Source organism: Phoenix dactylifera, chromosome 8 (genome assembly GCF_051530095.1).
Source record: "Phoenix dactylifera cultivar Ajwa chromosome 8, Ajwa_hap1_PhDact_Kaust_v1.1, whole genome shotgun sequence".
NCBI classification, from domain to species: domain Eukaryota; kingdom Viridiplantae; phylum Streptophyta; class Magnoliopsida; order Arecales; family Arecaceae; genus Phoenix; species Phoenix dactylifera.
This window is the reverse complement of record NC_143197.1, coordinates 19,341,991-19,366,970: the sequence shown is the minus strand read 5'-3', so window position 1 is coordinate 19,366,970 and position 24,980 is coordinate 19,341,991. Positions and strand designations below refer to the sequence as shown.

Below are 24,980 nucleotides of genomic sequence, written 5' to 3'. Positions count from 1 at the left end.
CATTTGCTTGATCGTGCAAGACTTCTTTGAATGCCGGTATGGTGGGGCAATCTGTAGTGGTATGATCCAACATATCGCAGATACCACAACACTCATTTCTAAGCTCTATAGTCTTGACAGGCTCAACCTTCCTAAGCTCAATTTCTTCTACTTTCCTAGTGAGGGCTGCCATTTTAGCATGAAGATCATCCTCAGTTCTGAGGTTGTAAAGGCCTCCCTATACAGAGTTAGTAGGCTTAGGTAAAGACTTATTGTTTCTATCCCCGTTATCCCAAAGTTGGGCAGTCTCAGCAAGGGAATCCAAATACTCCCATGCCTCATCAGGTTGTTTTTCTAAAAATCTACCATTGCACATGGTCTCTGCAAACTGTTTCAACTGTGGAGATAAACCTTCATAAAAGAAACTAATAGTTCTCCAAGTTTTGAACCCGTGATGAGGGCATGAGAGAAGAAGGTCTTTAAATCTTTCCCAACATTCATAAAATGTTTCATTGTCTTTTTGTTGGAAATTGCTGATATGTCTTTTCAAAAAGTTGGTCCTTTGTGCGGGAAAGAACTTTTTTAAAAATTCTCTCTGCATATCTTGCCAAGTTCTTATTGATCTAGGTCGCAAGGAGTTTAGCCATGTTTTGGCCTTATCCTTTAGAGAGAAAGGGAATAATGTCAGCTTGAGGACATCCTCGGTGACGTTCGGCACTCTAAATGTAATACTCAATTCTTCAAAATCCTTTAAATGAAGATACGGACTTTCGGACTCTAACCCATGAAACTTGGGCAGCAATTGAATTACCCCGGGTTTGATGTCAAAATGTCCTACATTATCAGGAAAAATTATGCATGAAGGCTGACTAGTCCTAGCCGGTTGTAGGTATTGTCTTAGGGTCATAACATGGGGTTCACGTTCTCGATCGTGGTGGCTTCCCGCATCTTCATTTAAATCAGCCATCTCACAAGGTGTGAGATACTGCGAAGGAATTTCAGGGAGGTGTTCTAAGGGATGATCTAAAGTTGTACGACTTAATCGACCGGTGTCATCCCTATTCCACTTTAGCATGCAAAATATTTTCCTCTCCTTTTTTTTTTATATAAGTACCACCTAAAGATATCTAAAAGGACACCCTAATATAGTAAAATAAAAATTTATTCACAATCAAGCATGCATCAAAACATTACAACTCAATTCCTAATGTTTTTCTTAAATTTCTAGACAGCTCCTAACTGGTTTGAAGAGGACACCTAAGCCTCCAATCCGGTCTAGTAACCTAGTCGACCAGGTAAGCTCCCGGGTAAGTGGAGGGGTCACGATGCGTTTAGCAAGGGTCCCACTTAAAACCCACTTTCCTCGAACAGAGAGTGTCTCCCCTAGAGGGACAAAGCTTGCCTAGACATCGACTGGGCCATAGAGCGAAATTGGTGCAACTTTCGGTGGTCTTCGTCCTATTGAGCTCGAATGTTCTTAGGGGCCAATGTCTACTTGATTTTAGTTAAGCTTAGGATATTTATGCACTGAGGTGATTTTTGGGCTAAGGACGAGTGATGAAATTCCGACCTTATCTTTTTTTTAATGGGTTCAGCCCTTAGAATATTTTATGCTGATGCCTTATACTATATTGCAACAATCAAGAGATTTTTTTCTTTAATGTTTTATGACATGACATTAAATTTCATTGAATAGTTGATCAAGCAAATTATTTATTTCTTTTTTTTTAATTTTATGAGTTGAAGTTTGAAATTTGAATTCTGAAATTTAAAATTTGAAATTTTAGATTTTTCATCTTTTTTTTAAATTTTTCTTTCAATTTTCAATTAGCAACATGGGTTAATGAGATATAATAACAATAAAATTCTGATTCTAAAAATTTAAACACAGAAAATTCAAAACAGAAAGCAGCAAGGTTTCGTATTAATCTAATGGTCTTAAAAGTCTCAGAATGTCAATCAGACCGTTCAGATTATTGAAAATGTGTCTTGCACCAGCTGACCAAATTTGAGTCCAATCAGATGGCTAATTTCTATGATATCAGAGTTTGATGCAAACTGTGCAGGGAATTAAAAATAGTAGTAAATTTTTTTTTTCAAAAGAAAAATACTAACTACTAAGGTACTAATTAAATCTAAAATTATACTAATAACTCAGCCGTTCCCCGGCAACGGCGCCAAAAACTTGGTGCGCTCGCAAAACTGTTCTCCTAAGTGCAGGAGAATCGCACAAGTAGTATAACTCGGAAGTCCGAGGTCGATTCCTCAGGGAACGATCTATAGATTATTAGCTTAATTTCAGATTAATTAATTCAATAAACTTGTGAATTAAGATGATGGTTTGCAAATAGAAAATAAACCAGTAAATAGAGAATCGAAGTTTGGATAGATTAAGATGGTGTAGGGATCCAGAATCTCCTTTAATAATATCAAGTTCATGCGATAAATTCTATGATTCTTTTGTTTTCTTTTAAAAATTATAAGTAGATAAAATTTAATTAGAGTATGTTCTTGATAATATGAATTCTCTTTTTAAGCATTCAACGTGCCTTAGAACGTCAACGATGAATCAAATAATTGAGGAAGACATGTATCAATAAGCATAAATCATAAAAGAATTTTCAACATATAAGAATCATAACATAATCAAAAGATAGATCATATAAAGCAAAGGATTAGAATTTACATCATGAACTCGGTACACCAAAGGATCTCCCTTCACCCATCACCTAGAATATCAGCCCTCCATAAAAGAAATAAGCCTCCTCATGTTTTTTTTTCTATTTTTTTTCGGAAACAGGGGATGCCCTGTTTCTTCTTTTTTTTTTCCTTTCTTTGAATGGCTGCTGGTTCCTCTGTTTTCTTCCCCAAAAAAAAAATGAGCACCCCCTCCCAGCCGAGAGAGATCCTTATATAGTTCGTGAGAGCCCTAATACTCGCCGGGAAATGGGCGCGGATAGCTGTGATGAGATCGCGAACTCGGGGCCTGCTATGACGCTCGGATGCGCCGTGATGGAGGAGGCGGACGGCAGGCATGGGATCACGGGCTTGCGGACGTTGCGACGCTTCACGGCTGGCTGGGACCATTCACGGGATGCTGGAATCGATTGAAGAAGAAAGTTGACGCGGAGTATCCGGACGCGGGACGCTCGGACGCTGGGTGGAAGCTGGGACACGGACGATGAAGAGTTTGGACGCCTGAGATTGTGCATGGGATGATGCTGGGAGGCTGCACGCGGACGGATCCAGGGGATGCAGGAGCTGATCGCGGAAGGATTGCTTCGCTCACGGCTGGGAGGATGCGTGAAACGGGCGGAAGGCTGATTGCTTGCTAATCCGGAAGAGCCGGACGGATCGCGATCTCTTCGCTGGGAGGATGCTTCGCGGACGCATTGGATGCGGAGACCCTCGCGAACGGCTGGGACTCGTGAAGATTGCGATCGCCTTTGCTGGGGTCTGAGACGCGAATGCTTTGGGATCACAGTTGCTGTGATGCTCTGGGACGCGAACGGATGAACTCAGAAGCTGGGCCTTGGACGCGGGGACCTAGATGGCTGATCTCATGCGAATGGTTGAAGGAGTGAATTTCGGGAGATTGTGGATGCGCTCCGAAGATCACGAGCGCTTGCATCACGGGATCATCCTGGATGGCGAAGATGGAAATTCACGGGATGCTGGGAGGATGCACACTGATCGGGATCTCCTCGCTGGTCCTTCGATAAATGGTGAATTCGATCGGACTATGACGAGGTTGGGCATACGCAGTCTGAGTTATGCATCTGTCTAAGCTCAATCTATACTGAATGCGCATTTTGGCCTTGATTTACGATCACCTACACTCAACAAAAATATAATATTAATCCAATGGGATTATCATTATCTTGTTAGCAATAATACTAATTTAAGTGGTATGTAGATCGTACTTTTGTACTCTCATCAACCATGCCAAAGTGTAGCTTTCTACATGGTCTGCCCTAGAATGAGCTATGACCAAAGATCCTTCATGGGACCATCAAACTTTTTGCTTCCTGACTTGCTTTTGCTTTCCCCTACCCTGCTTTTCCTTGCACCTTCACTCCAAGATGCCTCTGAAGTTGATTCTTGTTATTCTGTTGATATTTTGTCACCTGTTGTGTGAATCACATGAGGTGTCTGTTTGGATATCTACATGTCTTCATGGGATATCTGTCGCTCGGTCCATTGGTGAAAAGAGATGTACAGATTGGGATAGAATTACTGTAACAAGGAGGGCCTAAATCCAACAATTCTGACGAAACAGGGATGTTAGGTTCCTTTTGGAAGGCGATTTTTGGCATATCTGATTTCTTGGTGTTGTGTAGTGTGGCCTCTCCCAATCAACACAATTTTTATCTCCCTGCTTCTACACTCTTCATCATCGGTCCATGAGGTGAGTATCCCACGGACAAAGGTTGCTGACATCCAAACAGGCCTCAAGTATAATTTAAAAAATGTTTCGAAAAGATATGAATTCATGGTTGCTTAGTTTAAAAATTCCTTGAAAACTCTTTTTTCATGTCTATCAAAGTGAATATGCAAGGATATAACATCCTTATAAGTCCATTTTTTGTGAGAACCATTTTAAATACTTTTAATAAAAATCTTCTTACTGTATTTCCCTTATTCAAAACCTTTGAAATGCTGAATACTTGCATATCCTTTAAAATGATAATTTAGGCGGCATACCCTAGGTATCTGATTTTGAAGGTTAAATAATCTTTTTGTGCCTGCTGTTATTAGATATAAATCATGAAGGATATTTGCCTCCTTCTGGTGCATACTAATATATTTGTTAAAATGTACATCTTCTGCATGATGAAAGATATTACGTTTTAACTGATCCTGTTTCAACTGATCTTCTTAACAATCAAAATAGCATGTTGTTTATGGTGGAAAAGTAGGAACTGGTTTACTTGACATTTGCTTTAGCAACCAGAATTTAATAAAGCATTGCTCTTTTTTTCCTGATTTTTGTGGTTCCATTTATCAGGTGATCTCGTATATAATATTGAAATACAGGAAATTGAAAAGTTCACATCCTATAAAGAATGGAAAGCAACCTAGCCTTGATAAAACAGATGAGTTCAGTTTTTCTTTGCTTATGGAAGCATGGAAGCCAATCTCAATGGGGTTTAAGAAAAGGTAAATATTACTGATTATACATGTCAGCTGGACATTCTCCAGTAAGGTCCATTCTTAACATACTAATTTTCTTCCACATGCAGAAGGAAAGTTGAGACTTGAGAGTGTATCTACGTTCAGTTTTTCTTTTGAGTTTTTGAGTTGTGATTCTGAAATAGCTGTATTAGGTTTTGTTTTTAATTTTTAAATCCTTATGATTTTAAAGTGTTTCCTTCTGGGGAGACCCTTGCACTTATCGTGCTTTGGTTTTAATTACATTTAAAGCCTCACCCAAGAGCAATATGTTAATAAGTGTGATGATGAGGGAACTAATCTCTAGGTATCAGAAAGCATGCAGTTTAAGCCAGATCAGGTCAATTCCATTTGACGTAGATTTAGCATAGATGCATTCTAGGTATGGAGATTTGTCCAGATGAGACTATCTGTTAACAAGCATTGATGAATTTGGAGTTTGGTTGTGGCTGATTTTAGTAGAGCTGACCCAAGCGAGACAATATATTGGTATAAGATTTAGACTGGACTAAATCCTGGAGGATGCAAAATGGAGCCAAGAATGGGTTCAAACTTCGTTGAGCCTGGGTTAGCCAATCCATGTCTGCCCTTATAATAAATTAAAATATCAGATAATTTGAATTATGCATTTTGATGTCTTTTTTAGGAGAAACAATAAATCAAAAGAGACATTAAAAAACAAAAGAAAAAGCAATGTGTGCTGATTATCGCTATATTAGATAGGATCAAATTCTAAAAGTTATATCTTTGTAACAAGTGATTGTTTCCCTCTTACTTGGTTGTATGTTATTGTCTTTCCTTTGTTCTCAATCTGTCAATATGCAAGTATGCTCTTATGAATTGTAACAAAGTGGAGTACATACATTGTCTTCTTGTAGGTGGTGGGATTGCATTGCCTTGCCTGATGATGTTGATTCCTGTGATGAAGCATCATTTAGAATGCAAATAAGAGATCTAGCATTTACTGTAAGCATTCTGTCTGACCCCTGTTAATCACTTTGCGTCAACTTTGGGTGACCATGTCCGTGCATATCTCCTGTTTAGATTCATTTTCTGTTAGATCTGGAAATTATGTTATGGACGAGTAAGTTTGTTTTTATGTTAATTGAAATCTTAAAACTTTGTTTGTAATGCTGCTAGAACTCATTAAACTACTTTACCATTAATTTTTGCTATAGAATAGAAATTTAATATTGTCAGGTTATCAATATTGTTTTGCAACATTGTGAAATACTCAAGTTTAATACTTTTAATGATACAGTTGGCAAAACTCACGAATAGATACTGCTTTACTGATATAGGCATTAATATTAGACATTAGTACGAAAGGTAGAAGGTTGTCGTTATTGGCAAGTCATCTCAGGAATTTTGCATTGAAATCATTTCATGCTAGTTGGACACTAAGCTTTGTTTATATAAAACCAAATTTCTTTCTGGCATAGTCCTGGCAAAATTAATAATGAACCTTTAAATGTGGTGTCACTAAATTATGCTGTCCAACCTATTTTTGACCATGTTCCTGCTCCCTCAATCCTATCATTGTGTTACTTATAAATCTTAACAAAGTAAACCATATTGGTATTCCATTGGATCCCAATATCTGTTCGGTTCCTACTTTGGTTTCTAAGGCATGGGTTTTGGAACTTTTTGACTTGATTGGCTCAGTGTATCATGTTCACCTTGTAACTGACTGAGGAGAATCATAGTTATTAAGGACCTGTTTGGTATTATTGTTGTTTTTGTGTTTTTGTTTCTCCACAAAGCAGTGAAATACCACATGGAAATTGAGGTTGAAGATAGCATTTGCAGAAAACTTCTGCTATTTAAAACAATAAATCTTTTGTACCAAAAGCTCTAAATATTTTACAAACAATCGAGAAAAGGTTTCATCATTCATTTTATTCAGTCTAGTTTATTTTTCTTCCTGTGTTTTTGAAGCGATCACTGAACTTTGGGTATTGCCTGTTGATTTTTGAACTCAGAATAACATGAGGTATGATGGTCTGGAAATACAATTGGGCCATTGTTATTTTAATATTTTAATTCAAAATTGTGAATATTTTAAATGTCAAAGTAGTTATCCTCTTGTTACTTGATGGACAACATGAACTTGTGGGCCGTTTAGGTTATATAATTGGGAGCATGTCAGTCCGACCGGTCACTGTGGTCCAGGCAGAGTCGCCTTGCACGTAGCAGACCAATGATAGACCTGCAACATTGATACAGCATTGGCTAGTGGAGCTTTCTCAATGACCACGTCATTTCCATTACCTTGAAAATTTTCTTTTGGTTATCTTTTCCTTTTAGAGCTCAGAGGTATCTGTCTTGTTCAATTTGTTTAATAGCTGCTAATGGTACTAGCTTTTTGCTGCCTGAAGTTGTTTATGAATTTTCAGTTTTAGACTAGCCTTCATAACCTATAAAATCTTCAGCTTTCAATCGGAATTTATAAAGTAACTTTATTATTAGTCATCAAATTTGCTGATGTTCCTTTTCTTCACCGATTCCTTGTCATTTAGCCACTTGTCCTTTTTTGCTGAGACGGCAAATTCTGATACTGTAATCACTTGACCCATGATTTTGGTAATTCAGATCACGTGAAACTGGTCTTCATCACACATAGAAAACATGGCTGTATACTATCCACAAACTCTAGTTCCTTTTTTGGGGTTCTTATCAATGAGATCGAATATATATTAATTAATAAGATGAGTATTCTGCTAAGCTCATTGTACAACATTAATGCATTAAACTGGATCATCAAATTTATGGGACATGGATGAGTCAATATTCACTTTGATCTAGCATTCACCGAACTGACCTAAACTGTGTAGTTCAGCCCATGCTAAATTAAATTCACACCAAATCGAGATATTTCGGTGGGTCGGTTTGGTTTATAATTCCCCTCCCTCCATGTTTGGCCAAATATTGAAGAAATGTTTGCTCTCTCTCTTCTCGCTAGATCGGTAGCTTGTCTCGCTCTCTCTCTCCCCCCCTCCCGTCTGCGATGCTGATCGATACCAAGGTAAGCCCCCATCTCTCTCTCTTCCCCTCCCTCCCTCTCTCTTCCTCCCTCTCCTTCTCCCCCTTTTCTCTCTTCATGAGCTCCCTCCCTCTCTCTCTCCTCCCCCTCTCCCTTTGTAACGTTCCAAGCACTTGGTTCGAGGCATACCGAGCCGCATTGTAGGTGAACCAGCATGGTTCTGTCCCTCAGTTCAAGAAATCCGGCGAAACAAGAAAGAGGGAGAAGGAGAGAGAGGAAAAGAAAGAGAGAGAGGGAGGAAGAGAGAGGGGGAGAGAGGGTAAAGGAGGGAGAGAGAGATTTCTAGCCCCCTCCTCTAGCCACACAGTAATAGGTGTGGAGCCCTTGTTTCGAAATGAAACAAGGGTTTTGGCCCTTTCTTTTTTTGAAATTTTTGTTTCAAAACTCGATACCGACTTCAATTTAAAAATTTAAAGCAAAAGGCCGAAGCTCTTGTTTCGTTTTGAAACAGGAGCTCTGCTCCTATTACTGTGCAGTTGGAGGGGATGGGACTCATAATTCCTCTCTCTCCCTTGGCTTCTTTCCCCCTCCCCCCTTCCCTCCCTCCCTCCCTCCCTCTCTCTTTCCAATGAAATAGGGCCTCTGCCCCTGCTTTCATGTGGCCAGAGGAGATAGGCCTCTCTCTCCCTCCCTCCCTCTCTCTCCCTCCCTTCCTCTCTCTCCCTCGCTCCCTCCCTTCCTCTCTCTCCCTCTCCCTCCCTCACTCTCTCTTTTCCTCTCTTTCCTTCTCCCTCTCCCCTCCTTTGTTGTCTCTAGCTATGTCGATATGGGTCTAGAATAGAAAGACATGGTACTGTACCGTCGGACAATCGACATGGGTCCCAGTACCGACACAGCATATCGTGCCCTCCATCCTTCCTTCCCACCCTCTCTCTTCCTCCATCTTCCCCCTTCTTGTGAGCCCCCCACCCCCCTCTCTCTTCCTCTCTCTGCTTCCCTCCCTTCCTTTGTCTCTCTTCCTCACTCTGCTTCTCCATCTCCCCCTCTCCCTCCCCTTAGTGCAACACACCTTGGCTCATTACGATATGTATCATTAATGTACTGAACCAATCGCCTGCCGGTACGAGTCCTAGTAGTAAGCAGACGGACCTGCTTTGATCAGATGATATTTTTAAGATGGAATATTTCTTTTTATGTGATGTGGAGCTTGTAAATAATGACCGCATAATTAGCCTAAGTAATGGGGCAACCTGCCGCCACGGAGCCAAAGTGCCCTATTGAAGTTGCAAGTTTCTAGTATTGATTCCATGATCAAATGTGTTTCAATTTGGTATTTTTGCATATATATATATACACACACACACATACACATATATAGACATATACACACGTACGTACACATACGTAGACATATACACACGTATGTACACATACGTAGACATATACACACGTACGTATACATACATAGGCGTACACCTACACGTACCTGGATATACGTAGGCGTACACCTACACGTACATAGACATACGTAGGCATACACCTACACGTACGTGGATATACGTAGGCATACACCTACACATACGTGGACGTATGTGCACCTACACGTACATACATACATACATACATACACATACGTACACACGTATGTGGACATACGTAGGCATACACCTACACGTACGTGGACATACGTAGGCATATACCTACACATACGTGGACATACGTGCACCTACACGTACGTGGACATACGTAGGCATATACCTACACATACGTGGACATACGTGCATCTACACGTACATACCTACATACATACACATACGTACACATACATAGATACATATACGTACACGTACACATACATACATACGTATACGTACACATATATACATATACATATACATACATACATATACGTATACATAAACATACATACATATACGTATACGTACACATACATATACGTATACGTACACATACATACATATACATATACGTACACATACATACAACCAACCAGCCAACCAACCAACCAACCAACCCTGTAAATATGGCTTATTGCATATTTACTCTTCGAAAATTACTATTTGTGTATATAACCCTTAAATCAAGGTATGCTAAACCGACCGGAACCGGTAGGTTCAGCCTGTACCGAACCGGTGCTGACGGGCACCGGTACGGTACAGCGTATAAAAACGGTTCCGATCCAAACTGGGTCGGAATCGATTGGTTTCGTACTTATATCGGTGCGAACTGGATCGATTCGCGTCGGTACAAGCCGGTATCGGTGCAAACCGGATCGGTTCGCATCGGTCCAAGACATTTTCCCCACGCGTGGGCGCGCGGGGAAGAGCGCCAACGCGGCTGAAGCCTGCGTGGGCCTCTTAATGCCACAGAGTGGCATTTAAAGCCACTATGTGGCATTTAATGCGTCCGCGCGGACGCGGTGATTTTTTTTTGGGAATCGCGTGCGAACGTGCGAACGGAGATCGCGTGCCCGCGCGCGATTCTCCGCGCAGGGAATGGCGCCCGTGCGCGGTTCCCCGCGTGGGGCACCGTGCCCACGAGGGCTGGCAGCCCACGTGGTGGCATTAAATGCTCGAGGACGCGGTGATTTTTTTTTGGGAATCGCGCGCGGACGCGCGTGCGGAGAACGCGCGCCCGCGCGCGATTCCCCGCGTAATGCCACAGAGTGGCATTGGCATTTGACGCGTCCGCGGACGAGCGCGGATGCTTTGTTTTTTTTTTTGATGTCTGCGCGTGCGGGGCCGCGCACGCGGCTTCGGTTCGGTACCGGCTTGGAACCGGTACCGAACCGTACCAGTGCCGGTGCTCACCGGTACGCCGGTATGGTTGGTCCGGCGAATCTTGCCTTAAATCATCCTTTTTTGAGGATTTCCTTCAATTAAATATTTGACTAACGGACACTATTAGCCTTTTGCATTAGTACACTTGAAAAATTGAACACCTAATTTATATTGTAAAGAGCTACATTTTTACATAAATTTTTAGGGATATTAATGCAAAAGGTGATAAAGTTATTCTATACTTAAAACAGTTATTTATTAACACTATAAGTCAAATCTAATGGGAGTGGTATCCTTGCAAAATTAGGAAGATTTGACAGGTATACATGCAAATTATGAGTTTTGAAGGTAAACATGCAATAAACCATATTTGCAAGGGCATATATGTAAAAAAACCCTTTAATTTTAGTGGTCTCATATGCTTGCACCTCAGAAAGGTTAGAATAACATTGGTTACATCTATCATGGATTTAGGTTTGTTTAAGTTTTTTGCCTTTTCTTTTTTTCTCAGGTTTAGGTAGTCATTGCGGAAATGCTAGTTTTGATGACTTAGTCTGCACCTCAAATCCCCTGCTAAGCTTTTAGGCCCCTTCATAAACTTGCTCCTTTTATTTCAAGGAGCTTAAAGACATGAAGGCAAATGTCAGCTCAAGAAAAGCAACAACCTTATTCTCAGTCCTGGCCTACAGATATTGCAGTGCTTAGACTTGCTAATCAACATGCCTCAAGTGACTTTTCTGAGCATTTGATTTTTGATATTGAGTACCCTTAGCAGTTGCATGTCCAGCGGCAATAGCACTTTGCAACAGTCCAGAGTATGACAAGTAGTTTGTCTATCTCTGCCTTAGGCATGCAGAAGATTCAATTACTTTAAGGATGTTTTAAAGCTTTTGGTTCTTGTCTTCTCACTGTGACCTCCATGTGTACAATGCATGCAGGATGATCCCCTAGTTGTTTCCATATCCAGGTATATTGGGTGAATCTTTACTTTCTGTCATACTAAATTTCACCACCCTTATGCCCTGTTTGGATGTGGAGAATAAACTATCTGTGGACAACTCCTGGTCCATGGGAGCATGCTGTAGAGATTGGAATGAAAGACAAGGTTAAGATAGGCTCTTACCAGTTGTAGTTTCTTCCTATCCCTGATTGTTCAGGATAGCATAGATAATTTCCAATGTGATGCAAGTTATCCTTAGAAAAATAGGAATTGAACAATTTATCAACTGCCAAAACTCTTCCCTTCATCTTCATAAGTGGAAGCTACCATCGGTCAGGAATTGTCAGTGGACAACTCTGTCATCCAAAAGCTGCTTAATGTTTTACAAGATCTTTAGATGATATGAACATTGCATGAAATGCCTAAGAAAATTGACTACTTACTATTCATATTTACAACTTGACATTCTAGGAAGTTGTATATGCTCATCATATTTAACTTATAATTAAAAGCTATCATGCTACAGGAAGGTAAATATTGAGTGTTTAGATCAAGTTTTGCTTGATTGATAACAGGCAGGTGATTGCCAAACCTTGGATCCATGTGGGTTTTCCTTGCAAGTTTTTGAAAGTTCCTTGTAATGATTCAGTAAGAGTTGCTTTCAATTTCAATTTTGTATTTATATGTTAGTAATTTTTTGAAATTTAGAATGGGCTTTTGTATATGATAAGATATATATATTGACAAAGAAGAACAAAAGATACAGCTAGTGGTTCATGATTGGAGTTTATCGCTTTTATGTAGGAAATATAGATTTCCATTGGTTCTTTACACGAGTTCCTGTCATTGTTCAGGTACTTAGAGAATTTGATGGCTCATGAGTTTTGCTTATCATAAAAATTTATCTTAGCTAACAAGGACCTTTTATTCACCAAATCAGTACCCACGTTTCTTAATGTGGACCTGTGAAATCTATATCTTCTTATGTAGAAACTGTAATCATGTTTGAACTTTTTCTTCAAACATAATATTTTATGGATTTTTTTTTTGATTTTCAGTCCCTAAAGCTTCTCAAGGAGGCCATCTTCGATGATGAATGTGCACCATGTATCCTTTTCAGTTGGAACATCCTTTGAAATTCTGCTGACCGGAGTTCACAAGATTTCCTTAATGTGTAATGCTAATTTTCTTTTATCAGATATGCTTTCTCAAACTTATCCTTGACTGTACTAAGTATTTTCGCTTGAAATCTATGGGCATATTATTGGTATGTTTGAGCTGAATAATCTGTAAGTAATGAATCTGTCTACAGTTCTCCAGTTGATATTTATCTTCTTATTCCTGATTGACTTAATAGTCTTTTACCTTCTTATTTTCCTTTTGATATTTTTATCTTCTCTATGAATATGTTGTTAAACATTCTTTCTCAATTTCTGTTAAGAAATTTCCTGGCATTACATACTTTCTTGTTATATAAAGACTCTGGTTGTGAACTGCCATATGCAGTGACCTAGTTGTGGCATCACCAGTGGAGGACTATTTCATATATATTGATGATCTTCCACGTAAAGAAAAGGTTACAATCATTATGCTAACACCTTATCATATTCGTTATACTTGAATCAACCTGAGTATCAGACAATATTACCTGCTGCAGCATGATGCTAAAACGGTAGCATGGCCCTTTCTAGATGCTCTGGGTGATGAATATGCAGTTTGTTGTCAAGGTATGGTGAGCTAGTGCATTTGTTGAGGTTTCTTTTCTGGTTGATAGCCTGCATAATACCTTTCTCATTCTTTTTTGTGAAGCCTTCTCTTTCTCATAGCTCATTTCGTGACCCCATCTTGATGGAATCAATGGTTGGCTGTTTTTATTTTCTATAAAATATAATGTGTATGCATGTATGTGCTAACATGCTTAACTTGAAAAATTTGAGTATGAATTTTCCAAACTTGTATTCACGAAGATCTTAGTACAAAGAAATGGAATTCAAAAGGACAACACAAGTAGCTGGGTTAAGCTCGCTTGTTATACAAATGCACACACACTTGCACATGCAAACTACTTTATAACAAGAATAGGACTACGACATGCTATACAAAAAATTTTATGTTGAAGTCAGACTTCAGATGTCTAGATAGTGTTCTCTTCACATGATTACTCTAGAGCAATCTATTAACACTGTTTATGATTGTTTTTTTACCTTTGTTAATTGGAATGTCATTCATCTAGAGTAACAAGTTCTTGAAGTGGGTTACACGATGGCATAAACTGAGGAAAAAAATTAGTTAGTTGTACAGAAAAACTTCATCTTAACCATTTGTGGGTAATCTAAGTACAATTTGAGCGTGTACTACTTTCTGGTTAACTCCAGCAAACTTTCGTATCAGTTATATCATCCAACTGTATGCATAATCACATATGTAACTGGGACCAGAAATCCTTATCTTATTGTCTTATAGCAGCTTGTTATTATTTCTATGCGTATAATGTTGATTTTGAATATCAAAGATATAAGATTACATTAATTTGCAAACCACTAAAGCTATTCTATATCTAGCAAGCATCAGGTTGAGAAAGCTGATATGATGCAAACTGCTACACCAAAAAATCATGTGACATTGCATTAGTTGTTCAATCATGATGCTACTGTATAAACCTGGAAATGCCATACTTAATGAAAAATTTAGGTGATTAATAGCCACTACTTACCGTCGAATGGTCAAGCTACTCTGAGTTTTAGTAGATTAATCTAATTCATATCCACACATATGCATTTATAGACATTGATTTGGTGTCCACCAAAATGATTATAGTTACATTTGTCTTGACCAAAAACAATGAGATTCTGCCACTTGCATTTGAAACAAATGCAGGTTCCTTTCTAACATTCTTTATGAAGTCCTTGTCAAAAAAAAAAAAATATTAACTTTTGGAAAAATATTGATATATTACTTACATAGAAATCTAAGCCTTGTCAAACTTGGTCCATTGTGTCTGGTTTCCAGCTTTTTAAGCTAGATATTCATAGTCATGGGATGTGTACTTCTACAACGAGTGATTGGGTCATACTCTTTCATACTTCTCAAGATTGCAATGGTCATACCTAACTATGATCTTTGTCATGGTCAAAAAAATGGCGGCCCAGCACATGAGGCTCCCGCCATTGCAGGGTATGGGGAGGGTTAAATGTATATGCCTTACCCTCATGCGCGGAGAGGCTGTTTCCGTGTTTCAAACCCACGACACCCGGGTCACAATAAAAAAACCTTACTATTGCACCAAAGCTCACCATCATGATCTTTGTTATGGTTTGTCAAAAAACATATTCAATGCCACTTTGAAATGAAGGTTCTATAGTCCATGGTTTCGGCTTTCTCAAGAAAAGAAACAACTGCTCTAATATCCGATGCTCAAAGATAATCTACACCAAGAATATAATTCTTATTATGCTTCATATGAAGCTCCATCCTTTTAGTTCTCTGTCTACTTATTAATCCTACACAAGTATCACTTTGTGTGCAGCTTGATTGACCTGATTACATGTAAACTGGACATTTCTGTTGCCTCGTACGTGATCACCTAATTTGTGGTTACCTCGCACACCACTCATTAGGATATGATCCTATGCATTTTGTGGTATCTTTCTAGAACCGTGACCTATTTTCTATGCTTGCCACTCTCTCGACATCTTTGGGCATATTATGGCATATGTTGAGCTATAATTTAGGACAACCTAAGGGAAGACTCTATATGCACCTTGAAGATGTAATGCAAAAGCCAAAAATGGAATCAGCAACATCTGAAATTAAATTAATAAAGAAAGCACCTGTAAGTTGCAATAGAATTAATACCAACTTGGTAGATATGAAGAATATCTCAAATATGAACTAATGAAATGCAAGTTAAATACAATTCATGCAACATATAAGGCTGAGATCCGATGCAATTATTTCAACAATAAAATAACAATCTAAGATAGAAACTCAATGCAAGATGAGAATTCAGGAGGTTACCAAAGCAATGGAGTTGGTTCAAACTTTAAAATTCCTTTAGGTGATGTTAAGTTGTTTCACACCAATTGACAAAATGATGTCAAGAAACTATACAATCAATGATGGCTTATCAAGTTTGCTGAATCGCTATTCAGGGTCGTACTGGCCGACTACCAATTCAGTACCATATGGATACATATTATCTGCTGTGTACTGAAACTACGGGGAGGGAGAGAGAGGGAGGGTGAGGGGTACCTGTTGTTGGCCTTATCATCAAAATCATCAAAGTCAATAGCTATGATGGTGAAAAGCTAAAAACCCTAACAACGAGGGTCTTGACCTTGCAAAGGATCACGAGCGAGAGGCTCGAGGTGGGGAATTTGAAGGTAATTAGGCTGGTTCAATTTTCAAACCTAGTCTTGGAACCAAGCAGAACCGGGTGATTTGGCTTGATTTGGAGAAGTTTAGGCTGGTTTAGACCAAGTCCTGAACTGGTCGGTTTGGTACACCTCAAACTGGGTGGTTTGGGTTAGTGTGGCAGCGCATGCTGTAAGCAAGTTGAGGTTCTTTCTTTCAGTGAACTGAGGAATAGAAAAATGGGTTGTGGCTGCTGCAACAAGGAGCCGTAGCAGCCTAAGGTTTTAAATGCATTTTGGTGGAGGGATGGTGATTGATTTTGAACTGTAAACAAAAGATGCTATTTAGTAGGAAAATAAGGTTTGATTGAGGAAGGGCTGATCAGCAAGAAGAGATCTATGGGCCACAAATGTGGACTGGCCAGGATCTATTCTATTCAGAGCTGATTGGTCTGCTCAAGAAGCACAATAGCAGACTGTGCCAGCAAATTGGTTGGTTGCTGTTAGGTTTTAGGCCGATGGTCTATCAGCATGACTATAAGTTTCTTGTCATCAGGGTTAGGGTTCGACTAAAGTTAAAGGTATAGTAATATTGCCACTTATTTTAAGTTTATTAGAGTTATATAAGACTGAATAGGATTGCAAACAAAACTAGATTTTTGGATGCAGATTGAATAGTTGTCTATCCATATTCATATCCGCTTTTATTTGAGGATATGGATATGGATTTCAATTGGATGCTGAAATTTGTATCCATTATCTTGAATCTTGATAGACTTGGATATGGAAACAAATCTGCATGGATGATATCCAGTCCATTTTCACCTGTATTGGCTTTTGTTAAAGTGATCTAGATTTGCATGCAGGGTCGGCGGAACCGTTTCCAACCAGATAGTTCCGGCCGTTTCAAGCCGTACCGGTGGCTCACCGGTACAGTTCCGGTAACGAAAACGAGTTCCGTTGTCAGAGAAGGAGAAGAAAAGAGAGATCGAGTGAGAGAGGGAGGGAGAGGGAGAGGTCGGGATGCGGCGGGGGGCCGGTGAAGGCTGTAGCAGGCGAGGCCGCAGCCGGTTCTCCTGTTTCGAACGAAACAAGAGTCTGGCCGTGGCTCAAAAAATTTTGCAATTTTTAAGTGAAGGCGGCAACTCTGCCGGCCCCTCGCAGTCTCCGCCGAAGTCCACCACCTTCCGCTGGCCTCCCTCCCTCTCTCCCCTTTCTCTCTCTCTTTTTTTCTCTCTCCTACGGTACCATGCCCTCTTCTCTGTCAGTACAGGCTCGGCATGGCCCGTACCAACTCGTGCCGCTGGAGAACCGATATGGTGCCTGGTACTGGTTCCTCCGACCTTGCTTGCATGTATGATGTTTTTTCTTGTATGTGACCAAAGTGGTTGTATTTTAGAACAATATCATGCAACAAATAGATTGCATCATTCTACTTTTACTAATGTTAGTCTTGGTCAGGAATATAGACCATGCTTCACAAGGGATGCATTTTTATCTCATTGGAGAGAGCATCTAGATTTAGCTATGAAACCCCAAGTAGAGGTTCCAATTTTTGAGGATAAATAAGATGACATAACACACTAAGGATATCTTGTGAAAACATGTGTCAACATTTAGTATAACAGCAGCTTTCATGTTATGACTAAAAGTAACAGGCAAACAGTAGAGAGTAGAAAAAGAAACCTCCGTCTAATGGAAAATATGAACATCAAATATTATTGGCATATCTTGTTATGACTAAAAGTAGTCACCAGAAGATGGGATATTATGTATATTCTTACCATTTAGTTTTAAAAGAACAAGCAAACAGTTGACCAACATGGGTCCTACTATTTGTGTGGTTGAAAAAATTTAATTAACAACTAACCATTTTGGCTATGCACTCTTCAGTTGTTTTAGATAGCTGTGAAATTATACATGCAGATGATCATTGTCAATGCTTTCTTACAGAATTCTAATTTGAATTGATAATCATGTCATTTGGTGTGTATTCTTTCCCCAAAATGCTACTACCTACATGAGTATTATTTACATGATACTCTGATTTCTTGTTTATCAGGGACTGCATTCTTCCCTTTGCAAAGCTGTATGAATCATTCATGCTGTCCAAATGCTAAAGCATTCAAAAGAGATGAGGTAGTGTTGGATTTTATTATAGAAGATTTTAGACTCAAAATAGTAATGCCGACATCTATCTCTTTATTAAGAAAAATCTGTATGTTCACCAATATCTTGCTAAACATAAATGTACAATCAGTGTCTGTTATGCCGGTACTGGGCCTTGAACCGGTTGTCCGGTGGCACAGGTCGGTACGGGCCCGTGCCGTGCCGAGCTTGTACCTACATAGTGGAGGAGGCGGGGGAGAGGGCAAACGGAAGAGAGAAAAAGAGAGAGAGGAGGAGAGAGGGAGGGAGAGAGGAGGGTGGCGAAGGCCGGCAGAAGATGGCGACTCAGGCGGAAGAGGCAAAGGAGGGCTCCATGGCTGGGTCCCCTGTTTCGTTCGAAATAGGAGTCCGACTTTATTTTCGCGAATTTTAAGTGAAATCGGCAAATCACTTGTCGACTTCACTTAAATATTGTGAAATTAAAAAGAGGCCCAACTTGCCGACTTCACTTAAAAGTCGTAAAAATAAAATAGCGGCCGGACCTTTGTTTGGAATGAAATAGGGACCCGGCCACAGAGCCCGGAGGAGCCTCCTCCGCGCAGCTTGCCGGCCTCCGCCAGCCGGACTCCACCTCCCTCTCTCTTCCTTTCTCTCCCTCTCCCTTCTTCCCCCGCTCGCTCTCTTTTCCTCTCCTTCTTTCTCCTTCTCTCCCTACGGTGACGGGTTTCGTTTCCGTTGCCGGAACAGTCTTGGTCCACCGCTGGGACAGCTCGGTACGACCAGAACCGTCCAGCTTGGGACAGTTCCGCCGACCCTGAGTACAATCTTTTCTATATTTTTATAATCTTGTTATTTTAAATTATATGCTATCCATCCATTATGCGTCTAAGGAAAAGGTGAGTCTACTGAAGAAGACGGTGAAAGTTAGTAGCCTTAATGAAGAATATTCCTACATTTGTAAAATATATGGAAACTTCCTACACTTCTAGTGCTTGATTTGGATTTTGTTCAGTGAAGCATAAGAAGTCAAGTTGACCTTTTGCCTCTGATTTCTGAGATATGTATATATTGTAAGCAGACATTTATTTGCATTTGATTAATACTCGAGAACTGATTGGAGGCCAGTTTGAAGTTATTCAATGGTTCATTTCCTTCCATGATGACAATTGGGTGTGTATTTTCTCATAACTGAGGGGCATGAACTCAAGTTCAGTTGGAATTGAGCACTTTTTTTTCCCCCTTAAACCTAACACTGCAATGCGAGTTCCCAATTCACCTAAAAAGACCAAACTTGACTTCGAAGTCATGTCCTGGCTGGAAGCAAATCATTCAATGCTCTCCTGCTCGCTCCCTTCTCAGAGCCATAATTTTAGGGTCTAAAAATTTCACTTCCTATGCACCAGCCTCCTACAGAACTAACAGAAGAATTCAGGTTCTCAGAACTAATCTCAACTTCTAAAACTTGTGGACGTGTGCATACAATTATTCTTCTTTTCGTTCATGTCATGATCTCCTGTTAGAATGGAAAAATGAGAACAAAAGATATCTGCTGTATTTTGACTTCTTCATTTAGATTTTTCACAAGCTTAGGTTAGAAAATTGAGTGATGACCCAAGTGAAGCCAAGTTATAGGTGACACCATTCTTTCATTCTTTTCCAGAAAGCAGCGGGAGGTATTTGGAAACAATCTTAACTAGGTTTGACTGTGCACGTGTACCATAAGTGATTTGGGATTGGACAAATTGGAATCACACGAAAAAGTGTTCGAGTGACCTGTTCCATGCTAGAAGAGGATCACATGCTCGGACTTTGAAGAACTCTTTTGGCTTCCATAATAGCAAAATTTATAGAAATATATAACTAGAAAGATCCTAGGGCCCACAATCAACTTTTGCATGTTCAGGCACAGAGAAACGAGTAATCATCAAGTTATGCACAATCGACTTTCGCATGGTCATGCTCAGAGAAACAAGTATTCATCAAGTTATGCCTTAAAAGGGCCAACAAATTCAAGATCCAAGAACTATGCAATTGATATACTGCATGGAGCTCATACAAAATAACAATTCAAAGCCTTGAATTCAAGTAAACTTTTTTTGCCATTAATTACATAAATCCTCAACCAACTAACTGCAGAAAATTCTCTTCCCATGATGGAGTGGTGATGTGTCCATCCATTTGCAAAATTCTGTGGTCATGTATTTTGACATCATGAAGGATGATAACCATTCACTTCAATGGTGTTGTCAACACTTGATCATGCACCATGCCTTTTAGAGTTGTTTGCATATCTCAGTTCTCTACCTAAAAGAAAGTATACTGATGATTTGAGGGTATGTAAAGAAATACATCATTTACTGTTGGGAATAAGTGAATGAGCATAAGAATAAGTGTTGGACCTCATAGTTCTCTCATGAACTTCTATGCAACAGTAGAAATCCAGATATTAGGAACTTTTGAATGTCTAGTGCAGTGCTGCAGAGTGGAGAGGGAAGTTTTCTAATGGAATCAAGGGTTTCTTTTCTGTTTTAGGGAGTGAACGAGCAGCAGGAAATGAAGGTTGATTTAAAATAGACAAGGTGCCACAATATATTCCTACCGAGCATGTAGCAAGTTATCTGTTGATGCATGAGTCCCAGACCTTGCATGGCTTCTGCTCTTTACTGTTGCTGTCCATGCACAAGATTTAAAGGTGAACTCTGTCCGCCTAAACCAATCTCAAGAATGAATATGTTCCTCACTGTCCTCTGCTGCTCTTTGAAGACTGTTAGGGCATAGAGAAGGCTCCATACTGGGGTTTGGATTGATTAGAAGATAGAGGACCTGGTTTAATAAAAGATGAGCTAACATAATGCTATTATAGGGTTTTCAAGCTTAAGTTGCAAGCTTTATGCAAACTGAAATTTTTGCATTGATCTAGAAAATCTTCAAATAATAGTTAGGGGATGATAAAGGACTTTAGAGAAGAGTGAAAAGCTTGTGGTTGGGATGCTCTTAGTAGAGAGGGGAAAGGACTAGTTGGAGTGCTGGACTAGATTGGTTTTCCAACAGCACTGGTAGTAGTGGCCGATTACTGTGGTTGACTTTTCTTGGTTATGAGAGGCTGAAAATGAAGCAAGGAATGGGGAAAAAAACAAGAAGCAGAAGAGGAACAAAAATGAAGGAAAAGGGACAGGTATAGAGAACATAAAGAAATAGAGACAAACTAGTGAGAAGCAGCAAAGAGTATAGGGAAGAAAAGAGGGATGGATGGGTGAAAAGGATGAAGACATGGTGAGGCAACAGAGAGAGGGAGAGAGAGGAGGGTCTTTGATCAAGACATGAGAGGGGTTCTGATGGAGAAAGATGATGCACGGGGATTGTGAGAGGAGAGGCACAAATCAAGAGAGATAGAGGATCAGGAGGGTTGTTGGATCACGAGAGAGGGAGAGATAAAGGGAATGCACATTTGAACCAACAGTAGTTGTTGTTTCATGCACCTGAAGCATGGGGGTGAGTGAGGGATGAGGATGGAGCCATGAAGGGAGGAGGCAGCTGAGATGGAAGAGATGCGAAGTGAGTTTTAGTGAGGTATAACTATAATATAATATTATAATTTATATTTATTAGTTTAGTGTTGGACTAAGCCTGTAAAATTTTTAACTTAGAGACCAGCTTTTTAAAATTTAATTGGGCTCAAGTTTTTTAGGCCCGGCCTGACCCAGTGGGCTGAAAACCCCTACCCAGGCCCACCCAAAATCTGGACAAGCTGGCAGTTTTAATTTGCTCAAGTCTAGTTGGAACATTCAGTTCTCAAGCTAAAGCCTCTCTTTGCTTTTACTTTGTTGTATAAATTATTAGAAGTGTACCTCCAATAATTGATACTAATTACTGCCTCATAAGCAATAGAATGTAATCTTTATCCTGCAGTATTCTTGTCTATCATATTGTGGAAGACTAATGTCCTTGTGTTAGAACTTCTGCATTATGATGGAATAACTCTCCTGGTTTCATAGGTCCATGATAGAGAAAATCTTAGGTGAATTTAGAGGGTTTGGTATTATGGATACTAGCTAGGGGTGCATTCAGAAGTTCGTATGGAAGAAAGTTGTAAACCTGTGCTTCTTCTTTCTCCTTTTGTTATTTGCTTACTTCCACTTCTCAATGTTCAAATATTGTAGAAAAGGTTATGTGATTCTCAAACTACTGTTTCAATTCCCACTGATTTGGAATTTGATTACTATCACAGGATAGTGATGGATATGCAGTAATAATTGCACTCCGACCCATTTCCATAGGAGAGGAGGTACTGTTTATACTGAATGACTTGGAATGACATTGTAGTTTTCAGAAAAATGTGCTTAAAAAATTTGACATCTTCTGTTCTGACAACTTTAGCTAGCAGTACGTGAGTTGCTGTTTCAACTCCAAATCCTAATTACATGAAAAACTCTTGCAGATAACAATTTCGTATATCGATGAGGATCTTCCATATGATGAGAGACAAGTGCAACTGGCTGACTATGGCTTCAGATGCAGGTGCCCCAGGTGCCTACGAGAGCAATCCTAATCATTGTTATCAAATTAGGAGCTGACCGATATTATTAAGTAGATCAACTGGAGACAGCTAACAAATTGTTTAGCTGCTTTACTTGTAATATGGTTTGCCCTGTTTTCTATTTATTATATATGTATTGAACATTACAAACATAAATTTCACAAATCATTGTCAGAGAGTTGATTAATGTATCAAACCCAAGGTTGGCATTTAGAGCTTTATGATGCAGTTGATTTCCTAATAAATGAAGTTCTGTTTTCTCTGATCATTTGACTGGTGGCAATGTGGAAGACCTGATTGTTTTCCATACCAATGGTTTGAAACATCATGAACACTCTTTATAGTGTGTTTTCTATTGCATTCTTAACTGGGCAAGGACCTTAGCATTGGAAACTGGCTTTGGAACATGGTGGTAGATATTTACTGTTAATTTCATGATAGTCTTTTGCGTTCTTTGTTCATTAATCAAATGGACATCCAACATATACTATTCGACAATCATAATTAATTTTGTTTTTGTACCAAGTTTCCATGAATTTATTTGTTTACCATTATTTGATGATTTTACAATATTAACATGATGTTGCCTTTAAATTATACGGACTGCAACTTTTCTTGCAAGGGATATCCCAGCGATCCTTTGTAGTTTTCAAGCTTCATTGGATGCCTGCACAAGCTCTTTGGTGGATAGACCTGCTCTAAACTGGCTTGAAGTGGCATCACAGTGAGGAAAGAAACTCAATGCACTTAGGGAAGCCACCAACATAATATCCCAAAAATTGTGATTTAAGTACATTTTAAAAGTTGATTTATGGTATTCCTGTTTCTAAGTATTGTCCATGTAACAGGTCTCAATTACTTAGTTACGGTCTCAGCAATCCTGGGTTGTGGGAGGGATGGACAGGAGACAATAAGATTTTGGCATTTGCTGCCGCGGGATTTGAACCTGCACTATTGTGCTCGTCAGCTTAAGCTTTTTTAACTATTGTACCAAACTACCAATGGCCTCATATGATGGACTGCATAAATTGAAATCCTCATGCACCATACTGTTGACCTTCCTCTCATGGTTGTCTATATGACGCTGGGCTGAGTGGCCATGTGTCAATTTATTTTAGCTGGAAGTGCACTGATCCAATTTTAGATGTATATGTGGTCCTGTAAGAAGAAAAATCATAAACCATGTTTAGGCTAAGCCAATATGTTCCTAGGCTCGAACATTTTAAACAAAATTAATGTAGGTCAAGTTTCAGCTTAACCCATTATTTGTCTGAATTTTGATTTGAAGGCAATTAAGTTGGCTAGTCATTATATGTTCATCCTATCGACCAACTTTACTGATATGTTCCGTCCAAAGATTTCTTATTAAAGGCTCTGCGGGAAACATACAGAAACTTCCATAAAGAGTTCCAAGCTAATAGCCCGTGCATGTCGTATTCGTAGATATTTTGTCGAGTTCTGATTCCTGGACTTAAATTCAGACCTTCGTTATCAGGGTAAAATCTTTCCAAAACTACAGAAATCACTGAATCAATTCTTGAATTGAGTAGGTGCTTATGGAAAAACACATTGCCAATCAATTCTATCTCAAACTTTCATGCCTGAATTAGGTCCCTGCCGGAGTTTGCACTGACAATGGACTTCCACATCATGAGAAATAGAGATAACACCGTTGTACGCACAACAAGTAAACAAACAATTTTTTCCTGAGTTTAACCATTTCTGCAATATCTGACAAAATATGCGGTAGATTTTGAAATTGCCAACAATCTGCGTAAAGATTCAGCAAAACATAATGATGCAAGAAAATTCTAATTTTAAAGAAATTCAAGTATACTTCTAAAGTAAATCAGAGTAAGAAAAGTGAATTGATCACTTTAAAGATACTCCAAACACCATTGGTGCCCAGATTTCTTGAAGGAAATCAAGGGAAAAACCTTGTAAAGAAAAGAACTGAGTTCTATCTAGAAAATTTGTTATAGATTAATTCAATTGTGTTCCTCACATGTCCCTTACAACTCCTTTATATAGACTCCTAAGCAATTACCTTAATAATGGACTTACATTGGAAATAAAAAGTATTTACTCTAGTCAGCCTAAAAGACAC

General features: G+C 39.3%; 1 protein-coding gene and 1 non-coding gene across 2 annotated transcripts in view; both read left to right on the top strand.

The window, feature by feature from the left end:
* ATXR2 (histone-lysine N-methyltransferase ATXR2) overlaps nt 1–23,141 on the top strand; it is a 41,122-nt gene extending 17,981 nt beyond the window's left edge. Inside the window, exons 7-15 of the mRNA XM_039119777.3 lie at nt 4,988–5,139; nt 6,030–6,117; nt 12,934–12,982; nt 13,110–13,164; nt 13,382–13,451; nt 13,533–13,602; nt 18,290–18,366; nt 22,565–22,621; nt 22,775–23,141. Of these exons, the coding sequence (XP_038975705.3) occupies nt 4,988–5,139; nt 6,030–6,117; nt 12,934–12,982; nt 13,110–13,164; nt 13,382–13,451; nt 13,533–13,602; nt 18,290–18,366; nt 22,565–22,621; nt 22,775–22,885 (729 nt within the window). The 3' untranslated portion in view covers nt 22,886–23,141. The remainder of the gene's footprint in view (nt 1–4,987; nt 5,140–6,029; nt 6,118–12,933; nt 12,983–13,109; nt 13,165–13,381; nt 13,452–13,532; nt 13,603–18,289; nt 18,367–22,564; nt 22,622–22,774) is intronic.
* Nucleotides 426–534, top strand: LOC148702720 (small nucleolar RNA R71). Its single transcript, XR_015968498.1, has one exon. It is a non-coding gene; the product is annotated as a small nucleolar RNA R71 (small nucleolar RNA).
* Nucleotides 23,142–24,980: the final 1,839 nt, after the last annotated feature.